Source organism: Amblyomma maculatum, chromosome 1 (genome assembly GCF_055883805.1).
Source record: "Amblyomma maculatum isolate TAMU_Amacu chromosome 1, ASM5588380v1, whole genome shotgun sequence".
NCBI lineage: Eukaryota > Metazoa > Arthropoda > Arachnida > Ixodida > Ixodidae > Amblyomma > Amblyomma maculatum.
Window position 1 is genome coordinate 183,012,011 of NC_139344.1, and position 12,125 is coordinate 183,024,135.

Sequence of the window (12,125 nt, forward strand, 5' to 3'; positions counted from 1 at the left end):
TTTGCAACCATGGGATGTCTGAGACTCCAAGTTGCGTTAACTTCGCAGAATCCTTAGCAAGCGAGAAGCGTTAAATACGTTAAAGCGAGAAGCGTTGCAACTTAATGAGAGCTAAAATGCAGCGCGAGCAGTCCTCTTGCCGAAGATGTGAGCGTGGGCTAGATGCGGGCGGCGCGGCTGGTATCCACCCAGTTTGCAGCGCTCCTGGCGGCGGCCACCGGCATTCATCGCTCGCGGAGCCACCCGGGAGGCCACGGTCGGCACACTTAGCCAATATATTCTAGACACTATAGCGTGGTTAAGCCTGTATATCAGAAGCGAAAAGCTTGGTGATGCTTATGGTTTAGCTTACGGCTATCCTATACATCGTGTCTTGTGTAGGTATACAAGTGCTTATCAATGATATATAAGACAAGGTGTGCACGATTATAACTTCTTTATTCATAACTGCTGGGCACAATGTTTTGCGATTTATGTATAGTCATAAAGACAATCCGGTGATCAGAGTAGCCGCTTTAGGGGCTTCTTTTCGTCGCCGTTCAGCGAGGAGTTCTTCCCGTTGTTCAGGTGTTTCGCCCTTTCGTTGAGCTTTGCGTTTCTCATTTCTTCCCTGCTTTGCAGCCAACTCCCAAGCAAGCATTCCTGGATTTTTCAAACACTGTCTAGCAGAAGCAGCCATACTCTCTTCTTCCATGGCGAGTGCGCACGCCTGTTCTCTGGCAAGCGCATTTATATACAGTCGAACCCGGATATATCGAACTTGAAGGAGATCGCGAAATAGTTCGATATATCAATAATTCGATATACAGAAATCGGCTTGGGACGGCCCTATCGATGCGAAAAAACAATACCGTATTTGTCGCATAATCAACTCACTCGCATAATGAACCCACCCTCCATTTTTGCACCAGAAAATTTGGTAAAAAAAAAAAAAATCCATAAGGCCAGCTCGCTCACATGCAAGCGAATAAGCGATCTCAGAGACGAGCGGCAGTGACAGAGCAAAAAATTTCCAACTTGTTGAAACTGCGTCCCTCTGCCGTTCCAGCCAGCGTACCGCGACAGCTCAAAACAAGGTTTCTGTGTCGCCGCGGCAGAAATCGCCAACGTTTTCGCTTGCATGTCGCACTCCGTTTCGGTCCTCTCATCCACAGCCCATTTCTTGGCAGCGTGCCAAGATGCTGCACAGCGATAACGTCGCAGCGTGTTTATCTTTTGATAGCTCCAGCGGCGGCGGGGCGAACTTCGCGGACTGTCCGTGATGGCTTAATTGCACAAGCCTGGTTCGATTTATCACACCGCGCTTGGGGCGGGCATAGTCCACTGACACAAAATCATTGGAAAGGGTGATACAGTAGCTGCAAATGCAGTTTGAAGCGAAAAATGCTAAAAGCCGGTGTCATGATCGCAGCTGACCGCGTGATTTCGTTGATTCTTACATGCAAAGATAAACGACTCCCACAAAAAAAAAAAAAAAAAAATGCCGCTTCGTAATGCCATATCTTACGCTGCGCCGCACGTACAGCACGATAAAAATAGAAGACTCTCGCAAAAAAAAAAAAAAAAAAAATCTGCCGTTTCTTGACTTTTGCAAGCGCAATAGCCATGTCAGCCGCCGCGCGCAGAGGGTTTGCAACACACGCTGGAGAAAGCGTCTGACGTTCTGTCTGAAAACGGGCCGAGCTGGCTTGGCGCATGCGTAGGGCGTGCTACTGTGAACGAAGGCCGGGAAAGAGGAAGGAGAGAGATATCTCGGCAAAAGAATGGGCACACCCTTGCGCTTCGCTCTGTCGCTTTTTTCCCCCTCTCGTTCCCACCGGTTCTCTCTGGTTTATTCATGCACATGGCTTGCAAACGTCACGTGCTGGCGCACTGGAAACGATAACCGCAAATGCGCGCGCCTTTACGGAATGGGCGCGGGGCTGTCCTAGCCTAACTGGCTTTCCTATACTTTTACATGGGATTCTTAAGGGGATATTCCGTGAGTTCTATATAACCAAAATTCGCTATATCTGGGTTCAATATAACCGAGTTCGACTGTATAGCCTGCAGTAACACGCGGCTCCAATGAAAGGTCAAACGGTGGCGAGGAGGCGAGCACGCACTAGTAAGTGGCGGCGCACATGCGCAATAGCGTGCGGCTGCATCAAAGGTCAGGCGACGGAAGTGGCAGCCACCTGCGCTGCACGTGACGTCACTCGGTTTCGCGTATGCACAGAAGTGGCTTTTTCAGCACATGGAGCATACGCGAAGCTCGGCTCCGACCCTCGTAGTGAAGCTTTTCGCTTTAAAAAAAAAAAAAGAAGACACATCAGTGAGGTTTTACTGTATGTTCATAGAGCTATTTCCTCTGGGCAAAGAATTTTGGAAGAAATTATTTATGAACAAATATGTTGTTTGTTTCATGGGGTTTAATGTCCCAAAGCGGCTCGGGCAATGAGAGATGCCGCGAACGAAGGCCGGGAAAGAGGAAGGAGAGAGATATCTCGGCAAAAGAATGGGCACACCCTTGCGCTTCGCTCTGTCGCGTTTTTCACCCTCTCGTTCCCACCGGTTCTCTCTGGTTTATTCATGCACATGGCTTGCAAACGTCACGTGCTGGCGCACTGGAAACGATAACCGCAAATGCGCGCGCCTTTACGGAATGGGCGCGGGGCTGTCCTAGCCTAACTGGCTTTTTTATACTTTTACATGGGATTCTTAAGGGGGGAGGCTACCCTTGAACACCAACTTTTTTATTTCTTGAGGTATTTGAATGAAATTTTCAGGGTATGCTCATAGTACACACATTTGAAGAACTACCAAGTTTCATGGAGCTGGGCTCATCGGTTCTCAAGTTAGAGGAGTATATCAAGATAGTTTACATAGGTCCCTAGGGGCGGGCCTGGAGAATTTGCAAAATGTGCTAGCAGTCTGAAATTTGTTATGGTCATTCCTGGATAGTTTCCCCAGGGCAAGACAATTCTCTTTTTCCAAACTTCCTCTCTGAAGAATTTTAGTACAGCCCCAAATTTAGTGTTCAAATTTACACCTGACTTAACGATATTTTAATTGACTGCCCCTAATTACGCATGAAGTATTTAAAGAAAAAAAAAACGAATTGTCTTGCCCTCAGAATTTTACTTAGGTATATAACAAAAAAAACCTCATGAAAATCCAATAAGCGGTTCTTGAGCTATGACTTTCCCTAGCAGCCACACCGTGCAAAAAATTGATTCTGAGAAAACGGCTCTCAAAGGTTGAGAGAACAATAACTTTTTTGTTTCTCAAGTTATCATGATGAAATTTTCAAGAGAGGCTCATGACATTAACAAATGAAAAACCACCAAGTTTCATAGAATTGTGCGCGCTAGTTCTCAAGTCACAGAAGCATATCAAACTGGTTCGAAAAGGTCTTTATATCAAGCCTGGAGAAATTGTGAAAGGCACTGGCATTGCGCAATTTGTCATGCTGATTCCTAGATAGGTTCCTCAGGCAAGACAAAGCCCTTTTTCTAAATTTTCTTGCTAAAAAATAGTATAGAATTGGATTTTTTGTTATCAATTAGACCTATGTTGATTAACCAAATTAATTATGACAAATTCCAGACATAATATTTTGAATACATGGGCTTGCCTTGCCCTCAAAAATTTATTCAGATACAGTCGAGCCCACTTATAACGGCCCTACTTAAGACGAACACTCGCAATTATCACGAACAAGTCCGGTGCGACCGTCAAAATATACATTAGGACTATGGCGCTCCGTCGATCTCGGCCACAGCGAACATCTGTGTGACTAGCCGATCGGCTACAGCGAACGCCTTGGTCTAGAAGGGGGAGGTGGCGCCAGCGCCGGCGTATCCGCCAAGAAAGCGCGATCCTCTGGTTCATGCGCTGCCGCGAAGGCCGCGGTGGCGCTGCGGTCAGCTTGGCGATGCAGCCAATGCAGCCACGCGATCGCGCGCGTGTGCAGGTTCGCGCGCGGTGTATGGACGGTGCGGCAGCGTTACTGTTTGTTCGCGGCTGCCAGCGTGATCTCATGTTTATGGCAAGATGTGTTGCGCTGCTTACATGTTAATGTGGGTGCCTAACTTCGTCGAACAGATGAACTCCAGCGCAAAAAAAAAAAAAAAAAAAAAAAAAAAAAATCACAGTATGTCCCTCCCAAGCAAAATTATCAAGTTTTATGTTCTTACCAGGCAGCACTTCTATGTTAAGGCCCAGAACTGTAAGCGCAACGCTAAGCAGGGAAGAATGAACGTGCTGAAACTTAAGAGGGTGCTCTAAGTTGCATATTTATTCAAGGTCGAATGTAATATTTTTTTTTTTATTTAGCGGGAAGTGATATCCTTGCCTCCCCATTTCTTAGTGCCAAGAGATGAATGCAGTGTTTGTAATCAATGTTTAATGTTTTTTTTTCTAATTACACAGAAGCATGTGTAAATGTATCTGTTATTTTGAATTACCCTGAATGTTATGATGTGCAGTACATTGCTATTTTGTGACTGCCGAAGACTTGACGCGTTTGAGTTGTGGTGCTGGCGGAGACTTTTGAGAGTTCGTTGGACTGCCAGAAGATCAATTCAGTCGATATTGTCGACCATAAACCCTGACTGCTCATTGGAGGGTCAAATTCTAAAGTTAAAGCTCAGCTACTTTGGTCATCTGATGAGAAGAGAGGAGTCGCTGGAGAAAGATTTGATGTTGGGAAAGGTTGAGGGTTGCCGGAGAAGGGGTAGGCAGTGAACGCGATGGTTAGATGGCATCCTCGAGGCGCTGCAGGTGAAGTTATGTGATATTAGGAAGATAGTGGGAGACCGGAAAGCGTGGCGTGACATGGTCCATAGGGTCACGAAGAGTCGGACACGACTGAACTGAACTGACATTGCTATTACTACGATGTGCAATAAATTTTTGCTATGCTTTGTTTTGCTTGTTTGGATCCCCAATCACATTTTTTAGGAGTAATGCTGATACTTCGTATTCTTGAAACTGAAGGAGGTGGAAAACATCGACCAAAGAACAGCCAACCTTCTTTCTTTCATTTATTACCCCTTTTAATTTTCTTCTTACATATTATTTTATCCCCTGGGGCAAACAACGTTGTGGGAAAAAAAAAAAAATGCGACCGCACGGAGCCGAAACATCCTTCCACCCTCATTCTCTTGGTCTGTCTTCTACTTTCGACATGCACTATCTTGACCAGACGGGACTCATTCAAAACCCTTTAATTCCTGAAACTGAAAGGATAGATACGCCTGTATTCTACACCCCAGAAGTATTTTAGTACCAACCGATCGTTTTTAATTGTTTTGTTTGTTGGGTTTCATGTGCGAAAATTACTCGGGCTATGAGAGACACCGTAGGGGAGGACTCCGGAATTTCGACCACCTGGAGTTCTTTAACTTGTACTAACATCGCACAGCACACGCGTGCCTTGCTTTTCGCCTCCAGTGAAAAGCGGTCGCCGCGGCCGGGATGCGCGATCCCTCATCCTTGGGCACAACAGTTGAACGCCCTAACCACCGCACCACCACGGCTTAAAATTGAATTCTGTCAGCCGTAATCAGGTTCGACTAGAGTTTAATGAGCTAAACCATTACCTGCAACATCATTGAAAGGCCGACGCGTTGCACGCACGGTAGGCATGCGTATGTTCAAGTACCGTGGCACAAGGCGAGCGGCGCGTACCATGCATCGCACTACGGCCAACAGCGCCACCTACACCCGGCTTGAAATGGAGGAGCGGCTTCCGTCCGCCGTTGGCGTCACCTCCCCCTTCTAGCCACCATACCTTGGTGCCGCGGACCACTTTCCACATGCTGAGATCCGTCAATCCTGTGCTCTGCAAGCCGCGACAATCGGCATTCCCGATTCCTCCGCGGCATTTCGTCCTAGCATGATGGGCGGCGCAGACGCAGCAAGCGGTTTCCCGGTTTATCTATCGCGGCATCTCGCCGGAGGAACGAGGAGCGGCCCAAACGCGACAAGCGACTTCCTGGGTTATCTTCCGTGGCATAAGCGCCGAAACGAAAAAAAAAAAAAAAAAAAAAAAGCTAGCCAAGTCTGCACTGAATGCGTGTCGCACCTCGAGGCATCGTGAGCGACCACGCAACGTTTAACACGTTGCACGAAACCGTTCAGAGGGCACGACGAGAGATCGTAAATCCGGCGATCGCAAAAATGGCGAAAGGCGAACAGAACGTACGAAGTATAGTGAACTAGAATACTTTCACTATAGTACGAAGTACAAAGACAGCCAACAACGACAGCAAGCAAAGAGCCGTAGCAGACAACGTGGGGAGGCGGAGACCGACGCGTCAGCGGTCGCAGCAGCCAATAGTAGTCGCCCGATCCCCCGCGTTCTCGCGGAGCGCGCGCTTTGCCCAATCGCAGCCTTGAATTCGAGCGCGGGAAACTTGAAAGCCACCACGAAGCTCTCAATCGGTAGCAAGCCACGCCTCGATCGCACCGCCGTCGTCGAGGGTGGCAGAAGACAGCGCAAGAATTCACAAACAAAACAAGACCAAGATGGCGGCACTCAGTTCGGCGGGAGAGGAATGGCGCGCGCGCGCGAAGTTTGGGAATTTTCGGCGCTGAGCTGCTTGTTAAATAATTAATTTCGAGTATTTCTACGGCGAGTTGGGCATCGATAATTACAAAAATGGTAGTTTATAAGACATACTACCGGAATATATAATCTTCCAAAAATCGACTGTTTCGCGATTTTTTGGTTTTCTAAGGTCGCGTCCCCCCTTAAGGGGATATTCCGTTAGTTCTATATAACCAAAATTCGATATATCTGGGTTCAATATAACCGGGTTCGACTGTATAGCCTGCAGTAACACGCGGCTCCAATGAAAGGTCAAACGGTGGCGAGGAGGCGAGCGCGCACTAGTAAGTGGCGGCGCACATGCGCAATAGCGTGCGGCTGCATCAAAGGTCAGGCGATGGAAGTGGCAGCCACCTGCGCTGCACGTGATGTCCCTCGGTTTTGCGTATGCGCAGAAGTGGCTTTTTCAGCCCACGGAGCATACGCGAAGCTCGGCTCCGACCCTCGTAGTGAAGCTTTTCGCTTTAAAAAAAAAAAAGACACATCAGTGAGGTTTTACTGTATGTTCATAGAGCTATTTCCTCTGGGCAAAGAATTTTGGAAGAAATTATTTATGAACAAATATGTTGTTTGTTTGTTTCGTGGGGTTTAATGTCCCAAAGCGGCTCGGGCAATGAGAGATGCCGTAGTGGAGGACTCCGTAAATTTCGACCACCTGGGGTTCTTTAATGTGCACTGACATCGCACAGTACTCGGGCCCCTTGCTTGTTGCCTCCATCAAAAAGCTGCCACCGAGGCCGGAATTCGATCCCGCATCCTCCGGAACAGTAGTCGAGCACCACCCCGCCACCGCGCCACCCTGGCGGGGCGAATTTATATGAATATGATGCATATTGTGCACACAAAAAAAAGCACCACTTTATAAACTGCGAGCAAATTACCTTGAAGAGCAACGTTGGGAAGGTATCATCATCAATACTGTAGACACAAAGGGTCCCGTAAACGTCCACCACAGCAAGCATCACAGGTGTCATGAGCCAGGCAAAAGCCATATCTTGAACAAGTCCTCTGAAGCCTTTCACAAGCAGGCGCTGACCTGTCTTCAAGTTCAGCACCCTGACTACACCCGCAGAGGAGTTTGCAGCTGAAAAAGCATTAAAAAAAGTTAAGCAAAATAACACTACTCTGCAGTGAGGAAAGTGCTCAACTATGTTAAAAAGTGGCATGCTGTGAGGTAGGTCACCGCCGCTTGCGGCGGGGCTTGCTTGCCACCGCATTTTTATCTGTTGTAGGCCGTCATTGCACCCGCCACCGCATCAGTGGTAGACGACGGCTGTTGTGGCGCTGTGCTCCTGACACAGCCTATGCCACTAGTCATGAAATTTAAAAGAATCACTGGCAGTTGTGCTTCCCACAGACTAAACAGCGCACATTACAAAGCGCGCCCAGTTGTTGACATGAGGTTTAAAAAAAGGAGGGGGGGGGGGGGGGGGGGGGGGCATGTTTTAAGCTGTTTTCCCACCATGCATTATTGAGGTTCGAGGGCAGTCAGATAACTACACGCACTGGGATACAAGCAAATCAGAAAACAAACGAATAGTAGCAACTCGTGAGATACAGTGAGAAGGATGAGACAAAAAAAAAAGATATTTAAGCAGGGGTGGAAGAAGGCTGGAGCTTTTTGGAGAAGCTTTGGGGGCAGTAATAAAGCCTGATTGCAGTTTTCACTTTCTGAAATACAAAACTCCAATTTGATTTATTTTTATGCAAGTTCAATGCCTTTCCAACTTCGTACTCATCTTTGAGAGGACAAATGGCCAACAAACTTGGAACTAACTAGCAGCAAAAGGAACGCTTCATGGTGCACTTTATAACTGAACACCTAGCGCGACCTAAAGTATTTGATTATATTGACTTGATAGATTCAAATGTAGAGTCTACCACTTTGATGTGCTCAAGCAGCGCCACTAATCTGGAGCTCAGACTAATGGGCACAACATTTCTGCTCTATCTTGTGTATATCCACTTTGATCCTATGCCTGTGCTGATAAATTCCTGAGCACTGGTCAGTAGTGCCTTTAGGAACAATAGATAACACTGAAGAGTGACCTTTTCATCCTCAGCTTTTTTAATTTCACTGTCTCCTGAAAACAGCTTATCATTCTTTACTTGTGCAATGCTGGGGCTCATTTTTAACATCTTGGCATAGGCCCTATATGGCTTTCCAACACACTTGAGAAGCTTCCTAGTGACTGACATCTTGGAGTACCAACCCACAAAGATTCAAGTATAATTTTGTCTGCTGCAGGCCTGAGAAGCTTGCCTCTGAAAAAAAGGCTCGATGGTGAAGTCTTGTTCTCACACCAGAATCATTAGAAAAACTCGTGCAATTATTGCAGTCAGACAAGTTTCCTAACGGCTCACAGTATTTTGCACCTATCTGCTTCGCTTGCTGCTCTCACTTCTCTCTCCACCAGCGATTCAAAAGACTGGGAGAAGGTGCTACATCACATGCATAGTGCATTATTTTTTATGCAATTATCTTCAATCGCCGGTGGCTCATACTAAATTTACTAGCGAACAAATATATGCTCCATGCTTCGTTCCCTTACAAGAATTTCATTTGCATTAAGCCCAGCGCAAGATGTGTTATATCTTTACCCCCAGTGCTGTGACACAGTTCCCCAGCTCCGCTAAATTTGATGGCAAAACATCGAGGCAGCCAGTTTGGACCAGTTTGGAGAAGGGAAAGCAGTCTGGAGCTCAATGGAGCAGCGCTCCCACCACTGTTTAAGCTACACCTTTAAAGGTATGACAAAACAGCATTAACTGCTCTTATCTATGGGTCCTCTTGTGGACCTTTGTTCATGTACACACACTTTGCTATTCGCTTAATCACTAACCTCTTCATTTGTGCTTTTATTATCTTGCATATATTCATTAGCACGCAGTCATAAGATAATTATTTGACCACTCAACACAGAAACATAAAAACCCTGCTTTAATGAAGCCGTCCAGACATGGCTGTATGGCCTAGGAATAGCAAGCATTACTTGGTTCAGTTCCCATCTCACCCTTCCATTTCAAAGGAGAAGCCCAAGTTGACAGTGCCTGCCATTTCAAGGTCTTGTGATGTGACACGACCTGGCAACCAGCCATGTCACCTGCAAACTACCACCTACCTTTTTTTTTGGAACAGGAGCTCTTTACGTACACATAAACTGCTTAGCACACTGGCGATTTTATATTTCACATCCACCAATAAATGGCTGCCACAACCTTGGGATGCTATAAGCCACTGACCACTGCAGTGGCTCAAAAACAGAAGCACAATCAAAAAGGGTATGTACATACAGGTAGAGGCTATATGAAAAAGCAATAATAATAATATAAACACGTCTTTGCAGATGCTACCTGGCCATGCTCGTATCACTGTATGCCATGTTGTGCTTTTGGTGCTGCCTGCACTTAAACGCAGTACTGACTAGGCACACCAAAATATTCATTCTGCCAGTATTCCTACTCAAAGGCACATCCTTGTAGGCACGACAAGGTAAGTCTCCTAATGTTTCGAAGAGCTGAAAGCACTCCTCGGCATAAACTTTTATGTTCCCTTTCATAGAGCCTCTACCTGTATGAAACAGTGCCTATCATCAATCTATATTCTCCTCGAGCTGAATGAACAGAAAAAAAAAATCTAACTTACCTCTTAAAGCATATGCCAGGTATGTTCCTGACATATGAAGGCAGATATGTTTTCCATAGGTATACTTCAGTTCCCAGCTATAGTCAACAATATTTTTGATCTTGACCTAAAAGTGAAAGTTATATTACTGGATTTTATATTGACCAGAGACATATCGTTACAACATGATGCCACCAATAATGATGCAAATATAACTCCCATATAATTATATGCCGACAAATCGTCAAGCACCTCAGAGTAACGTGTATATACTCGAAAAGTAAACCTAAGAAAAAGATAAGACTAAAAGGACTGTGTAGCCAAGCATTTTTTCTGTGCTGCGTTGTGCTGAATTTTGTGGTGTATAAGTGGCTTAGGCTACCATCATATACCATAAACAAGGTTTGCTTTACTTTGTTTATAAGGACCGAATGTTTTTATATTATTATAGCTTGTTTAGGAGCATTGCTTCTTTTAAAAGGCCACTGTCCAGGGAAGGCCCTTTTAAGAAAAGGAGCCCAGTGTTTCGATCAGGTACCGGAGATAGTCTGTGCAAAATTCTACAGCGACACGCGCGCCGCAAAGCATCGAAAATACAATTCAAAGCTCCCTCATGCTCTCCTTTGAGAAGCCAGCTTCACCGCTCCCTGCGCTGGCCCGACGGGCCCCGATAACGACGCACGTATCGGGAACGACGTCCATTGGTCCGTCTAGCTGACTGACGGGAGAAGGATGGGTGTCTACCGCTCGCAGCGCGCTTTTCCCTCGCCACGGCCAGACTGAATCCAGCGGCGCGCGCTCCCTCGACCATTTTTTTTTTTTTTTCGCGCTCGCGGAGAGCCACGCCCCACCTCCCGCGAAACGCGGAGGAGGAAGGGGAATTTGTATTGCGGAGGCTAGACGACCTCGGGCAGGAGAGAGAAAAACCTTTGCGAGGGAACGGAAGGAGAGAGGCAGGATAGAATCGGGTGATTGAGGTGGCTGTAACTGCGTTATTAGTTACTCTTTTCAAAAACATTTTGCGGCCTTGCGTTCCAGGGGCGAAGTCTCACAGTCACCGGGGAAGAAAATATTTTCGACCGGAGGGTGGACAGTGGACCTTTAAGAAACCGAAAATGCGAGTAATTTCGACAAGTGCAATTCCTCCCACAAGCAGGTTGAAAATATATTTTTCTTCATTTCTACAGTTTAGTGCATGAAAGTAATAAGAGATTCATTGTCAGTTCACCACTACACACCTTCTTTCTTAAGAATGAAGCCATCAGACAAAGGTGCTTAGGACCTATCAAAACGTAAGTGCATATCCCTGGGTTTCCGCAGCTATTAGGAATGTATGACATCTCAATTAAACGCTGAGTTGCTTTTCCAGGATGTAGAGGTGCAATTATGCTGCAGGAATCTGAATAAATGATGCTCTTTTCAATACTCTGTAATATTTTTTCTACCACCAAAGAAGTGGCACAACATTCATTAGTGAAAACCGATATGCACAACCTATTTTTTTTTTCCATTTCTAGTATTACAGCACTTCTGATGTAAAATGTAGTTTTATAACCATCTGTATAAAATGCTGTATGATCTCTGTATTTTTCATATGTTACCAAGAATTTGTGTATTCTGTGTGCATGTGGGGTTTGTTTTTAATGTTAATGTCCTAATCTTAACGCCTGCTTTAATTTCAAACATCTGGAGTTATTTACCATGCACTAACATCGCACAGCAAACGGGTGCCGAGCTTTTCGCCTTCATCAAAAAGCGGCCACCGCGGCCGGGATTCGATCCCGCATCCTTGGGCACAACAGCCAAGCGCCCTAACGATTACACCCCAGCGGATGTGAAATCTCAAAATAACGGCTTGAGGGGCGAGTTGGTGCGCCACATATCTGAATACGAGGATGTGAAATC

At 46.1% G+C, this 12,125-nt stretch overlaps 1 protein-coding gene across 2 annotated transcripts in view; it reads right to left on the bottom strand.

Annotated features, from left to right (window-relative positions):
- Positions 1–12,125, bottom strand: part of LOC146205072 (enhancer of mRNA-decapping protein 4-like) — a 188,656-nt gene that overhangs the window by 145,724 nt on the left and 30,807 nt on the right. For both annotated transcript variants that reach the window (XM_084589752.1, XM_084589751.1), the window contains exons 4-5: positions 10,242–10,347; positions 7,477–7,679 (exon numbers count right to left, since the gene is read on the bottom strand). In XM_084589752.1, the coding sequence (XP_084445878.1) occupies positions 7,477–7,679; positions 10,242–10,347 (309 nt within the window). The remainder of the gene's footprint in view (positions 1–7,476; positions 7,680–10,241; positions 10,348–12,125) is intronic.